Source organism: Heloderma suspectum, chromosome 3, assembly GCF_057233095.1.
Source record: "Heloderma suspectum isolate Gila_16-S chromosome 3, 16-S_ref, whole genome shotgun sequence".
NCBI lineage: Eukaryota > Metazoa > Chordata > Lepidosauria > Squamata > Helodermatidae > Heloderma > Heloderma suspectum.
In genome coordinates, this window is record NC_139460.1 from 113,178,852 (window position 1) to 113,194,346 (window position 15,495).

General features: G+C 42.5%; 1 protein-coding gene across 5 annotated transcripts in view; it reads right to left on the minus strand.

The window, feature by feature from the left end:
• Window positions 1–15,495, minus strand: part of CLCN4 (Cl-/H+ antiporter 4) — a 68,257-nt gene that overhangs the window by 28,084 nt on the left and 24,678 nt on the right. For all 5 annotated transcript variants that reach the window (XM_084844214.1, XM_084844216.1, XM_084844217.1 and 2 more), the window contains 7 exons: window positions 14,023–14,174; window positions 12,820–12,919; window positions 8,966–9,153; window positions 4,464–4,586; window positions 3,948–4,154; window positions 3,771–3,851; window positions 681–1,226 (listed from right to left, as the gene is read on the minus strand). In XM_084844214.1, coding sequence (XP_084700340.1) covers window positions 681–1,226; window positions 3,771–3,851; window positions 3,948–4,154; window positions 4,464–4,586; window positions 8,966–9,153; window positions 12,820–12,919; window positions 14,023–14,166 — 1,389 coding nt within the window. In that variant the 5' untranslated portion in view covers window positions 14,167–14,174. The remainder of the gene's footprint in view (window positions 1–680; window positions 1,227–3,770; window positions 3,852–3,947; window positions 4,155–4,463; window positions 4,587–8,965; window positions 9,154–12,819; window positions 12,920–14,022; window positions 14,175–15,495) is intronic.

A 15,495-nucleotide genomic window follows, 5' to 3' on the forward strand; every position in this document is an offset into this window, starting at 1 on the left:
GAAAAGGAGAAAAAGACAGAATAGCTGCACAATGCCATCTGATTGGTAGTGCTAAGAGCCCTCCACCTGGAAGCACCCTGAAAAAGGTGGGCAGAACTGTCTGGATTTATTTCTTAAGTTGTATTAACGAAAACAGAGTTGCCCTCAAAATGCATTACGAGTACATAGGAAGCTGTCTTATACATGCCAAACCATTGGTCCTTCAGTATTTTCTACACCAGCAAACTTGGTGCCAGCCAGATGTTCTGTCAATTCCCGTAAGGCCTGGTCAGCATGGCCACGGGTCAGGAATTATGGGAGTTACAGTCTGAAAAATCTGGAGGGCACTGGCTTGCCTACATTAACTGGAAGTGGTTCTCGAGCTTATACATACAATGGATGCAAAAATGCACTCTACCCCTGAACTATACACACAATATTCTTCCAATACAACCCTAGCATGCCTCTGAATGCCAGTTGCTGGGGAACGTAAGCAGGAGGGTGCTATTTCACTCATGTCCAGCTTGTGGGCTTCCCACAGGCATCTGACTGTCCACCAGGGGAACAGAATGGTGGACCGATCCAGCACAGGTCTTCTTATGTTATTAGGTTTTCTTGGTTTTGCTTGTATTATGACATACCTGCTTTTTAAATCAGAACCAAGACTGCAACAAAATTATCTTGACGTGTGCTTGGCTTACCTTCATGCCGAAGGTAAATATTGTGATGATGATTTTAAAAACTAGAGCCAGGGCTAGCTGCCACATAGCCATATACACTCCTATACCAGCTGGTCTGTCAGGAATATCGTCCACAGGTCTAGTCATATTGGGGTCGTTTATGTAGTCACAAAGCTGAGAGGATTCCAAAGCTCCGCAGTCGTTGAACAGTTCCGAGATGAGTTCACTGGTGCTCCTTCGTGTGTATGGATTGGGATAGGCAATAATCGCCGTTATGGCAGTCACTGCAATGACCTCTAAGACCGGGTACTTCCCTAACCGAGTGGTTTTGCGCCTCCGGCACCAGGCAATGTTGCATCGGATGAAGAGCGTCCCCCACAAGCCTCCAAAAACGCCAAGCAGGATAAAGGGGAAAAGTTCAGCCATGTACCAAGGCGTGTGATACTCCACATAAAAAAGAACCAGGCGGCTGTTTCCAAATGGATTGATGGATCTCAGGGTAAAGGCTGCGACGAGGGCAGCAAAAAAGGATCTCCAGAGAGTCTTCAAAGGAAAATAATAGCTCACCTAAAACAAAATAGAAACAATCAAGGCCAACAGGAGTGTTTCCATTGGTTATTTGCAGCACAAGCTACAGTGCAGTGGCTTTTAAAACATGTCCCTCTCCATTACTTTAGGAGGTATTCCCCTTGAGATGTATGTGCGAAGGACGTACTGTCACAAGGCTGTAAAGAGATTTTCTCAGACTCTGGGAGAGGATTACAGAGTGTCAGACGGAAGAAAAATGTCACAATGTTAATGTGTGTGTGTGTAGATTTATGCAAGCATATTTCAGAAGGGGAACAACCGTTTCCAAATGTTAAGTAGTCCCGGGGTAAGGAGAGTACAGCAACAGTGGCAGTTCCAACATGAGGAGATAACGTGCCAATGATAGTCTACCCATCTTGTAAGAAGTCCCCACCACCGCTGCTTTAGAGTGAGTGTACAGCTGCACAGTGATACAGCCAACTTTGTAAGATTCTAGGTGCACTTAAAATCTATATAGTTGGCGTGTTTGGATGATTGCGGGGGAAAAGAAGCCATCGTGGCTTCTCCCTCCACCCCCACATATGTGCCCATCATTTGCATATTTACTCACGCTGCAGCGCAGGTTGGCATGTCATCTGAACCCGGCATGCAGCATGGCACGGATGGCTCCGTACCCATCCTACAACCTGTACTGGATATCGTGGGTTGTAGGGTAGGTATGAAGCCACCCCCGCCACACACTGGGTTCACATGACACATCAACCTACGCTGCAATGTGGGTAATTATGCAAACAATGGGTGCATGCACGGCATGTGCAGGGGCAGGGCGAGAAGCCACAATGGCTTCTTTCCCCCCCGTGATCATCTGAACCCAGAGCAGGGTTGCACAGTAGACAGATCAGGATCTACTGGGGGATTGATTGCCTGCATGATTTGCAACAGAATTGCACAGTTTTCCAATTCCCAATTTTAATAATAACAAAAAGGCTGCCTTCTGCCAAATTAGGCTGTTAGAATCCCTAGTCTATAACTATAACTCAGCTGCTGATTTGTATTTTTCTCTACGAGGCTCATCCTAGCATGTGGTTCCTGGAGTGCAGAAGGCAATTGGCTCTGCCCCCTAAGCTACCATTTTGCATCTGGGTCTGCTTCCCTGGCCTCTGTTGGCTCTGGTTGGTGAACCTTGGGATCCTGTTAAAAAGAAACCTGAATTAGAATGTTCAAAGTATTCATCCTTTCAGTAATCTTACAACAGCGCAGAATTACTATGTTAAAGTCCAGTAACACAGGTGAAAGTTTTCAACTCATATTGCAGGTAAGTGGTTGAGGCTCCAAGATAGTGACTTGCCTACGGGCATTTTGTGAGTTGTGAGGACTAGCAGCATTCCAGCTTGTATCCCACTCTCTTAGCCACAACACTATCCTTGTTGGTGGCACTGTATAGTTCCCATTGCACAGCTCCAACTGTTTAGTATCACAAAAAAAACCTGGTGTGTGGGAGACAATTGACAGCATATCTCTCTCATTCAGGGCAAATCCAAGACATTTTTGCTGCCTGTGGCAGAATAGCAAACGGTGCTCCCTGCAACTCAAAGTGCATAGGACCCAAGACTGGTCACATTATTTTGGCACTTGAGGCAGAAAATGTGTCTCTCCATGACAATAAAAATAAAATAATAATAATAATAAATTAAATAACAAATAGATTCCTGCCCTTTCACAACACACCAAAGCAGCTATGTGAAGCAGCTGCCCCACTCTGCCTAACGGAAGGACCATCCCTGCCCTCATTGTGGAACTCCTTTCTAGCTGAACTATGCAAGAACCTATGGTAGAAGCCTTCAGAAGAGTCCCTGAAATCTTATCTGTTCCACACTGCCTGTTCCTAATGTTGTTGTGCTATTGGTTTCTGAGCTGTATTATATTTTATGTTTCCAATGAATCTTAATTTATCTTAGAGATTTTTTTTAATATGGTAAGCCATATATAAGCCTATTAAATAATGTTGTTGTGTACACTGCCTTGTGAGGGCTTTGGCCTAAAAGACTGTCTAAAAATATATTTAAATAAATCGACGGGAACCTCAATGCTTAAAACAGAGGACTGGTCCATATAAACTGCAGATAAGGTGGCAGAACTCTTTCCAGACAATACCACTTCAGACTTCAAGTGCGGGTTTGCATGACAATGTCCTCCCATATGAAAAGCTCCCTATGCACAGAAAACTAGATGTCAAAGAATAGACCCATCAACAACTTATTAGAGAATTTCCCAAATGTTGCAAGACCCCTGCAGCATAAAACAGACAGGGCAGAAATATATTATTTAAAGAAAATAAACATCTTTCTCCTTGCCAGCCTAGCTTTCTGTGGGTAGTGACTTTTTTTCTCTCCCATATAGGGGGCTGTTCCTGTGACCCACCACTGCCACCTACAGTCTGAAACGGAACAATTCAAGAACAGCTGCACCACATCAGCAGCTGTTTGCATGTACAAGGCTTGGCTTGGTTCCTTCCTATTCTTACTGAGTGTGCCGTACACAGTATCTTGTTTTCCGCTCAGCATAGCTCAAGTTGCTTCTTACCTCTTCCAGACTAAAGAGGACGCCACCAATTGGCGCTCCAAAGGCAACCGACACCCCGGCAGCAGCAGCAGCCGAAAGCACCTAGCATGGAAATATGGACACACAAGTCAAGAGTCTGTGAGAAATACACACAGAACGCTCGGAGGTGAGGCGAGGGACTCATGAAGCCAACAGTACCTCTCTCCGCTTTCCTTCATTCTTGCTGTACTTCGAGAAGAGGCTGCTGAAAAAGTTGCCGCAGCAACAAGCCACGTGTACAAGGGGCCCTTCTTTGCCAAGGCTGAGTCCTGAAGATACCACCAGAACCAAAGTTACTGTTTTGATTAAGAGGGTCCACTTGCCTAGGTAGCCCCTAATAATGAAGCCGCTCAAGATGGTCTTTATCTGGAAGGCAGGAAGAACAACAGGGGTTGGCAGCTCTGATTTTTGTGCAACTGATAGGAATTTTGAACAGGTCAACACTTCTTCTTAAATTTCATTTAAGGCTTATGAAAGTGAAGTCCCTAAAAATACAAATCAAATGACACTTTCTATGCTAAAGGTTTCTTAATTTTTACTCCAAGCCCCTCTCCTTAGCAGATTCTCCTATCTTTAAACCTTGGTTCTGAATTTTCCAGAAGCACTGCAAGATTGAACATTCTTCCCATCCACCCCGGTTTCAAAACACACATCAATCCAGAAAGAAAAACTTACCTCTGGAATTCCAGAACCACAGGCATAGGGAGCAAATACCCTGACAAGGGAGACAGCCAGGAAAGCAAACAATAAAGCCCACAAAACGTAAAGAAAATAATTTAGAATGTAAGCACTTGCACCCTAGGGGAAGAAAAAACAACAAGAACAAACAACTGTTAAACCAATCCAACAAGTGGCATGTTTCTGCTAGTTGCTATATAAATAACGGAGGGTGTGAAGCAGGGTCTCTTCAGCTTAATAACAGGGCTGCTGCAGTACATATTACACAATCTGTTTCTTCAACAGAACAAATATCTTATTTTATGCCTGCACTCCTAGGTGCACTTACTTGGGAGTAAGTCCCACAGAACTCAGTGGGACTTACTTCCAAGTAAACAGTAACTGAACTGGGCCGAAGGTTACCTACTTGGGATCTAAAGGAAGGCCACTTATACAGAAAATAGACTGGGAGAAAAATATACACCAAACTCTATAAAGGCAATGCATGACACAAATATATTGCAAAGAATATTAAACAGATGCTGAAACACTGTAGGAACCAACATGGCATTTGGAAAATATGCATTAACTACTCCTATTCTTTTCTACCTGCCCAAGAGAAAAACTACTTGACACATGTAGGATCTGCCCCCAAATCCCTATAAAGTCAGGGATATGACAGGACAATTTACAGCAGATATGGGTGAGCAGGAGGGGAAGGTTAAAATGTCCTGTTTCTCCTCCATCCAATCAAAAGAGTTATATATATATATATATATATATGTGTGTGTGTGTGTGTGTGTGTGTGCGCGCGCGCGCGTGCGCCTCCTAGTGAGCCTTAGAGCTTTTTTACACGAGGCTGTTAATCCGCTATATCTACTTTCAGTGTTGTCACAGAACTGAGATCCGAGCACTTTCCTGTTCTTCCACAATATAACTTATAGGTGGCGCTGTGAAATAGTGGAATAGTGCAAATACACACGTGAAAAAAACATTTTCTTTTGCTTTCCCCTGCTCTAAAAGAGCTCATTTAAAGTGCTATTTAGATACAGAAGCGAAACTGGAGAGTCACAACGTCATCTAAAGAACAAGTAAACAACCATGAGTGACGAGCGCATGATAAATGCCTCACGTAGAAAAGGTCTTAGAGAGCAGAAGCAACCCTGCCTGCGAAAAAAGAAAGGAAGCAATTGAAGGCAGAAAACAGTGGCCTGGGGTAGACTCAACCCGTCTACCATGCCTTGCTTTAAAATCAGTCATAACCCATTGCTAAATATATATGAAGCCACCAATATGATGCTCCTTGGAAGTTAGCAAGAGTGGCATTTCGTGTAGACCCAAGAGCAACTCCAAATATTCTTAGTTTTATGCCAGAAGGTCTGCTTGAATGGCAGACAGAGTTTACTACAGCAGATACCGTTTCCCCTCAGTTCCACCTGTTTTCTTACCTATTTGCACAGAACAGTTATTGACTGGGCGGCTCTTCTGCTCACTAATTTTGATAGCTGGCTTTGCTTATCTGACCCAAAGAAGAAATTAATGGCATCTCTGTTTTGACACTTATTGATTCCGTGAGTAATTCTTATTGCTACAGCTGAGGAGCATTTGCTTAAATTTCCCCATGAATGTCTTTGCAGGGTGCTTTAAATGAGAGACAGCTATGGCAGTAATCGTGATTCCTGTACAGGATGGACTTTGTCTGCAAATCGAGGTCCACACCAGTGTGAATTGAAAATAGCCTCAGAGCAAAAAGCGGGCTGCTCTTCAAAGGCTGGTTCTCAAAACGTTTGGTAGAAGATCTGTTTGTCCTCTAAACGTAGCTGTGTTATGCTTGGCTCCTTTTTTCCTTCAAGTCTTAGAGATAGACTTAAAAGACTTATTTTAGAGGGTGTATTTTAGACAAGCAAATATCTTAAGTATGATGGAACTTGTTTGAATGTACATCCTCTGCTCTGAAATAAATGCCTTGGGATGCAGCAAATGTGCATTCAATCAAAATGTAACACTTAAAAGGTTACATTTGTCTTCAGCCAAATCCCATAAAGATCAAGGGAGAAGTAGGCTTGATGCCAAGCTATGGAGTTCAGTTTACCCCCAAAATCATTTTAATGGACCTAATGTAAAGTACTTTCACCATCCTTCATCAGCCTAAATCCCACTATATTCCACCCTTCCTCCAAAAAACATATAGCCCCATTTTTGCCCCAAAACAACACTGTGAGGAGGGTTCAGCTAACAGATAATGGTGCATAACACTAAACTCTGGTTTAGTGTTACATGCATGAGCCTTGGGCTTGCGCCCTTCCCCCTCCCACACAGCTGTGAGGAGATTGGAAGCTTGAGCTTCCATTTCTAATTAGCTGTGGTTTAGCAGTATGTGCACACCCTAAACTGTGGCTAATCTTAAGTAAAGTTTATTGAAATAAGCCGACTTTGTAAACCACAGTTTGAAGTTGGCTTGTTTCTATAAACTATAGTTAACACTAATCACAGTTTGTCCAAGTTCAGATGTAGCGACAAGCTGCAATTAATAAAAAATTGAAGTGATCTTCTCCTCATGGTCTCACAGAGGAGCACATAAACCTCAGGATCATTCATGTAATGCTAAACCATAGTTCAGTATTACGTCCAAACACAGCTATTGACTCGCTAGTGATAGGTGAACGCAACACTTCATTGCCTTTTGCACTGGCAGTGTATTTATTTACCAGCTGTAGCACAAATCTGTTGCAAAATAGTAACTTGGCAGTGGGTGGATGAAATAACTTCTCTCACTCATTCAAGAACAATTTTGATGTGTGATCTGGAACAAAAGTGGTCTTGGAGTGTCTCAGCAGCAGACTGAACCTGAACCAACATTAGCTGTGTGAAAGTACTCTTTAGAGTGTTCTGTGGGCTTACTAAGTAGTACTGGTGGTAATATCAATCTCTATGAAGAATGGAATACAGAAGGAAAACATGGTATGGTGCATGTCTGACTTGCTTCATTGTTTTTCACATCAAGCACCTACTTTAGCGGCTCCTTCACACACACAGAAGATAATTAAAACAATTCTGACAGATGTCAGGATTCATAACTGCAGTGTGATAAGAAGCTCTGAGGCACAAAACCTCAGGGTGAGATGGTGTTATAGTGAGATAGAAACTATCCATCTATATACATGTTTTCAAATTGTCAAATTCCATCAGCTATGACAAGCAGAATTCATCAGGCACCAAAAAAGAAAAAAAAAGAAGAGTCTGAACAGATTACATCTGAGACACTGCCCTCTAAGAACTGTCTACATAAAGTAGTTTAAGAATTATTCATTCTTAGTGCTAACAATGTTTAAAAAACCCTAAGAAGGATGCAAAATGTATACAGCAGCAATTGGGAGTTGTGCCAAGCATTAGCTATCTACATATATGGCTGAGGAAAGTATTTCCTAATGCTTTTAAATCCCCTGTAATTCCATTCACAATATGTTACTCTCTTTGCATCCATAGCCTAAGCTAAAAGCCTGCATGGTGTAGTGATTAGAATATTGGGCCAGGCCTCAGGAGTCCCAGGTTCAACCCCCTTCCATCAGATAAACTTGTGCCAGTCACTATCTCTCAGTCTAACCTATCTCACAGGGTTGTTTTGAGGATCTAATGGGAGAGGGAAACTATGTAGGTCCTAGGAGGAAGAAAGGGATTTAAAAATAATAATAATAAGGGCGCAATCCTATTAAGATAGGCATCCGCCTCCGAACTCAGAGGCCACCGCCTATCCAGTGCAGGACAGGAGAAGCACAGAGGGGACTGTTCCCTTCGCGCTCCTCCTGCCCTGCTTTTTCTGCTAGACAGCCAATTTCGGCTGTCTAGCCACAGGGGGCCGAGCAGGGGAGGAGGCTGCTGTACAATACATTGGAAGTGTCATACAGGCATTTCCGCCCCCCACCCCCCCACACGCCCCTTTTCGGCCACTCCACACTCCCCTTGTGAGCGCAGAGGATGGGGCTTCTCCGCATTGCCTTGGAGGTAGCGCGGAAGTGTGGGGGGGTCGGTTCTCCAGGAACCGACCTCAGAGCACAGGCTCCGAGGGCGGTTCCTGGAAAACAAGATATCCTATGGCCATCTAGCCGCTGTCTAGCAGCCATAGGATTGCTCCCTAATAAACCTATGTGGAATGCAATTATGTTAGTTCCAAGAGAAAGGTGGTATCTTTATAATCTCAATTTATGTGCCTACGTGCAAATCTTTGCACATCTTCAAGCAAGAGAAGCAGGTCCAATAAGTGGCAGTAACTTCCCCATATATTTCAAAATATTTTGCAATCTCTGTTTCATTTCAAATTAAGTGACCTTGGCTGTAATCAGAGGAGACTTTAATAAGAAAGCCAGCACATATTCTTCCAACTTCAGCAATCTTTTCTGCAGTTTATATAAGGGGCTCCTTTCAGGTTTAGTAGAACTCACTTTTTTATGAGTACTCCTTGTTAAAATATTAACTGGGCAGGAAAGTATAGTGTGAAAATTACATGAAAAATCAAACCATACCTCCGACTGGTTAACTAGAAGTTCAGACCATTTTTGCCATTGAGGACATTTGTCCCTGTCCTCAAAGGTTGTTTCCTTAGACGTCCAGCAACACTGCTCGTGGCTGTACCAAAATGCTGATAAACAGACACCTTCCTTCAAATCTGTCATCCAGTCTACGGCTAAATCTATAACACCAGCTAATGTGCCTGGCAGGGGTGGAAAACAGATGTTAATAGAAGGACATGAAACATACGTCTTAAGAAATAAGACAGATATTGAATAAGGGTTTAAATCATGTGCTCACAGAAGTGCCCCATGAATTTGGGTCAATCCATAAACAGGTGGCATTCACACTCAACTCCATGTTGAGTCACCCTGTGGTGACCAAAATAAGAGCTTATAACATTCACTCCCCGAACCATATCTGCAATTTTCAAATGCCTATCCACAAAATTGTCTCATATCCACAGGACCACTTAATGAGCCTGCATCCTTAGAACACACATCAGTGGGTTGGAAGAGACCTGAGCAAATAGAAGATAAGAAATTTTCTTTTTCTAAACTTTCCTGTGTGATTCACTGTGCGATGTAATGTTTCTTTTTAAATACCATCTGCTTTTCTTGGCTCACCACTGAGAATTTCTAAACAGGTCCCCTCATTACACACAAGCAAACTTATTCGTCTAGACAAGAATATGTTTGCAACACAAGCAAATATATTCTTGTCTAGACTGCTCCATGAGCCAATAAAATCAGTGAGGTCAAAATTGGTGGTGGGGCTACTGTGCAGGTCTCATTCCAAGATCAGGTCACCAGATGAACAAGGGAGCACCACGTATGCCTGTTAGTTTCAATACGCTGATCATAAAATAGGGAATGGTTCCGTAATAAATTGGGGGGCGATATAATTTACTTACATTGCACAGACTAGAATGCACGTGGCTCTTAAATGTTTTTGCCTGAATTTTGTTTAATCCCTAAAATATTCTTTCCTTCTTTTTTTCACAGATCTGATCTGACAGCTTTTTTAAACTATGTAGCACAACAGTGACACCAAGTGGTAGCTGATCTCAAAGAACATGCTTCACATACTAGGACAGTATTAAGCAGCATATGGAATAAAATCTTTATACCGACTAATCAAAAATTACAGAATAGTTAGTGCTTGATGCAATGGCTTACCGAATTTGAACTCCAATATTTCATTTTAACTCACCAGTGTACCCACAGGGATCCCAGCATGTGTAAGTTTTCATGCTCACTACAATACTGGGGATAATTTTAGGCATGCACTCTCAGAACTGACCTAGACAGTATAGTGTGGCTTTTCCTAACCTGGTGCCCTCCAGATATGCTGCACTGCAACTCCCATCATCCCACAGTCAGCTCGATCAATGGCTGGTGATGATGGAAGTTGTAGTCCAACACATCTGGACTACAATTCAGGCATCAGGTTGGGGAGGCTGGTGTAGCGAATCGGGAACTTGTTTCATGTACTGCACCTCTATAAGCATAGAAGGGCCACTCCTTGATCAAGCCAAATTACTTTAATTCAGGAAAATTTATGTATGCTTCCTCTTATTTTTTCAGTTATCCCAATATATTGCCTTTTAATTGACGGCAAGCCAAAACATCAGTTAGACCAATATCATTGGGTAACAATTTATTCCGTTTTACAGCAAGGATAGAGATAAATAATCTATAGTCATTGTTTAATAACAACATTGGTCTGTGCAGAGTTACTAATGATAGATCTTTATTTTGTTTTACAATTACACTTAGTACTGCTTCATCCCATGAATCCAGTAATTTTCCAGAACTTTCATTAAGCACTTCTGTTAACAGCGTTGCCAGTATACTTGTAAGCATCTTGCAATAAAAAGTCATACAGTTATCTGGTGCAGAAACTTAATTAATTTTTTACTTAGTTCTAATAGCTCTTCTACCTTTATGGTTTTATCTAAAATGGTCTGATCATTATCAATTGGCCTGGGGATTGTTAAATTATTTTGTAAGATCTTACTTGGCCTGCATTAAAATATATAGTTTTACAATAACTTGGACATTATGCCTATGCTGAACATTCTTCTTAAGATCCTCTCTCAGCTCGAATACTAGCATTCCAGGTGAGTTATTCCCTTTCTCAACAACTTCTGTCTAGCATCAGTCATCTGTGCAATATGTCTCTTTCAGATCTAAATGTTTGCTCAGCTCTTCTATTGTCCTGTATAGGTCCTCTGATTGATTATGATTATATTCTCTTTCTACTTGCTTACATTCTGTTCATATTTCTTAAATTCACTTTTTACTTTAAAAAGATTGCAATCTAATAATAGTAAGTGGTTTCCTATGAATGCTTTACTGGCATCCTAGATAGTTGCTCTTAAACCATCTAAAGGTACAATCCTATGCATGTTCAGACAGAAAAGGAAGTCCTTGCATTCCCCAGCAAGCCATGCTTCCTCAACCTTGTAAGTACAAGACAGAGGCTGAGTCTTTTGAACCCAAATAAAGATGGTGCTGGAGAATGCCAGCCTCCCAGTACATTTTTTAAATTAAATTTATGAAATACAATAACATTTGGGAGGGGCAGGAAGCCTGGTGAGAACCAAGATTAGTGTCCACTGGCACACTAGTGCCCACAGGCACTATGTTGGACAGCCCAGATTAGTACATCCCCTTCAGCAAAATCAATTCCCTTCTTCATTTTCCTAACACCTACTTTGAATTTCATTTGTTGTGTACACCTTTCACAATGTTATATGCACCCTTCCAAGGAAAATGACCTGACTCATTAAACAGCAAGTACTGCCCATCTGGATCAATTTTAGGTTATTGAATTACAGGATCTACATTCTTTACATCTACTACATAGGAAATAAACAGATTTTCCTGGAAACTGTTAAAATATTTCACCTCTGTCTTTGGAATAAGAATCTAAGTCAGTCTGATTTGGCATTTTAAAAATAAAAGCATAGATAGAGATGATGCATATAATCCATCCAGTGAGTAGAGAACAAATGCTTTGATTCCATGAGAACAGTGATACAACTTCCCTTTATTAATGCCTATTTTTGTAGCATTAGTTTAATCAAGGCCAGGAGAGGGACACATAAGCGTCAAAGAAAGCCCAGCTTATCAAAGCATTGCCATTTACAGACATATTTTATAGAGAAAGCATATTACTTGTTAATACCAGTTTTTTCTACATCAAATCTCAGCGAGAGATTTTACACATATATGTGTAAGGGGGCAAGGGGAGGCATGATAGAGGTGAACAAAATTATGCATGGTGTGGGGAATGTGGATAGGGAGACATTTTTATCCCTCTCTCACAATACTAGAACCTGGGGTCATCCCATGAAGCTGTCTGGTGGGAGATTCAGGACAAATAAAAGGAAGTACTTCTTCACACAGCACAGAGTTAAACTATGGAATTCACTACCACAGGATGTAGTGCTGGCCACCAATTTGGATGGCTTTAAAAGGGAATTAGACAAATTCCTGGAGGAAAAGGCTATCAATGGCTGCTAGTCTTGATAGCTATGTGTTACCTCCAATACCAGAGGCTGTGAGCCTATGGCCACCAGTTGCTGGGGAACATGAGTGGGAGAGTGCTGTTGCATTCATGTCCTGCTTGTGGGTTCCTGGTCGACTGTGTGAACAGAATGCTGGACTAGATGGACCCTTGGTCTGATCCAGCATGGCTCTTCTTATGTTCTTATCCCAAAGCACGAATCATTGTTGCATCCTACTTAACCATATTGAATGTTAGAGATCACACTGCTAAACCCAGCATAAGCAGATGCCCCCAGAGTGAAACTCTGAATATTTACAATGGTCAACATGACTTAACGCTTCCTTGACAATACCTGCCAGCAGTCCTATAAGAAGCATCACAACCCAGCCTGACCAGGCATCCAGTAAACTTTTGATGAACTCCCATATTGACTCCTTGCTTTTGTTTGTAATCTGGAAGAAAAAGATGTACAGTTTAGTTGACACTTATACAATTGTTCTATTTTATATAGTATATCCAAATAGAAGAAAAGGGGAAAAATATGTATGACCTGATCAAGTCATACTTGCATATGCCTACAATGACATGTATGCATGTGCAGGACATGCAGTGAATACAGATAAGGAGGAGTTTCAGTTAACCAAAGCTTAGATGACCTAGGTCACACGATCACTGCGTGCTGGGCGCAATTTGCCTAATTACCCGCGCAGGCCATGGGTTATTTGAGGGTTTGTTTCCCCCTCAAACAAGTCATGCCATCCAGGTTCAGACAACACAACAGCTGCGCCAGGGCAGGTAATTAGGCAAATGGCGGCACACGCTGTGGGTCAAACAAGCCACCATGACAAGTTTAAGCTGCAGTGCAAACTGGGCCAATTACAGGAACAAGCCAAGATGCCTTGATTGAATCTGAACCTGAATCTGATTTGATAGGTTTTATTTCAGATGATACTGCAAAATGTGCTATTTTCCTTCTAAGTCTTACTCTTACAAAAAACGAGCTTTTCTACATGAGGCTGTTAATCGCTATATCTGTGTTTGGTTTCGTCTCAGAATTGACATCTGAGCTCTACACAAAAACCTTTTCCTTCCACTACATAACCTCTAGGTGGAGCTATGCTATAGCAGAATAGTGCAAATACACACATACAAACAGCACTTTCAGAAATAATATCCCATTTTTCCTGTTCTAAAAAAGTGCTCTGAAAAAGCAGAAGTGAAACTGGAAGATCATTATGTTATCTAAAGAACTCATGGACAGCTGTGAGTGAGGAATTATGCGTCTGCAATAAATGCCTCATGTAGAAAAGCTCAGAATGCAGGATAAATGATCTGGAAATCATGTTTAAACATTGGGAATGACCAGTTTAAGGATTCATACTCCACTAGAAGGAGATTTGAAAAAATGCATGGTATTAGACAGCCAGTTCTTTCATCCATTTTCTCATTGTAACCATTTTAAGGTCAAACCTATTAATGGAAGAAAACTGATAATCTGCCACTTTAACTGGCTGTGTGATATGCTCCTGGCTTTTGAAAGATAATGTTCACATACCTTTCTATGTCTGTCTGTGTCACGTGATTTCTCCCTTAACCAATCAATGGTATGAAAGTCTTCATAAGTCCCAACATCAGGGAAAGGTTCATCCAAAAAATCCATCAGATTTCCAGAACCATTCATGTTTCCTGCATTAACCATACTAGTACCTATAAGGAAGGAAAACAAAAGGAAAGACTACCTGGGTTGAAATGCAAAAATCTACACTTGACTCACCTTGTCATCTCCATCTCTATTGTATTTTAAGTAGGACTTGGGAGGCCCACTTTCTTGTGCTATTTAATGGAAGTGAACTAGAAATACCAGTAAATCCATTCCTCCCTACACTGTTCCTCCTCCCCGCTCTCACTGTTCCCCCTCTCCCACTCACTGCCCACTCCCAGGAAGGAAAGAGCATGATATAATCTGAAAATAGGACTCGTGTGTACTAGAAAAATAAGTGAAACCTCTTTCCGTTGGCTTTTTGTGACTCCAGGCACCTATTAAGCCAATGATCCCAGGTGGGACGCTCGTGTTTTCCCATGGACATACAATTTCCCCAGCTTATTATCCAAAGAACAATTTAAATCTCCACCTTGATGGATCTCAAGGGCCCGAAGTAAAGTCTGGGGATTCTGCTCGTGTACTGTCCACCCCGCTGCACGACTGAGTCCCTGGCCGAGGTACTTGAGGTGATCTCTGATGTGCGTGTGCAGTCCCCTAGCTTATTGGTGTTGGGGGACTTCAACGTACAATCAGGGGCCATCCTCACAGGGGCACCTCAGGACTTCATGGAAACCATGGCTTCCTGGGAGCTGCACCATATTCCAACTGGGCCCATCCATGTAGTCAGTCATGCACTAGACCTTGTGTTTGTTTCTGGAGAAGCAGGGAGTGATCTGGAAGTTGGGGGTATATCCACCACCCCCTTGTCATCGTCAATCACTATCTGGTGACATTGGACTTCTCGGTTCCACAACCCCTCCGCAGGGGTGGAGGACCCATTAAAATGGTCTGCCCCAGGCGTCTTATGGATCCGAATGGATTCCTGAACGCGCTTGGGGATTCTCTGAAGCATGCCAATGGCCACTCGGTCGAGACCCTGGTGGGTGGGTGGAATGCCGCAATCACTGGGGCATTAGATCAGGTGGCTCTGAAATGCCCTCTCCCCCTGACCAGGGCTCGGACTGCACCGTGGTTCAATCTGCAGTTACAAGCTCTGAAACAGGAGGTGAGATGGCTAGAGCGCCGGTGGCGGAAGTCTCACTCCAAAGGCGATCAGGCACGGGCTACAGCTGTATCTTCAGCCTATCATGTGGCCGTGAAGGCAGAAAAAAAGGAATATTATGCTGCCTCTATCGCGTCTGCAGAGTGCTGTCCCAGGAGGCTGTTCCAAGTGGTCCAGAGCCTGGTCGGTCCAGTTGCTGTGGAACCGCTGGAGCATTCTAGGGCCTCCTGTGAGGCCTTGGCAAGGCACTTTGCAGATAAAAT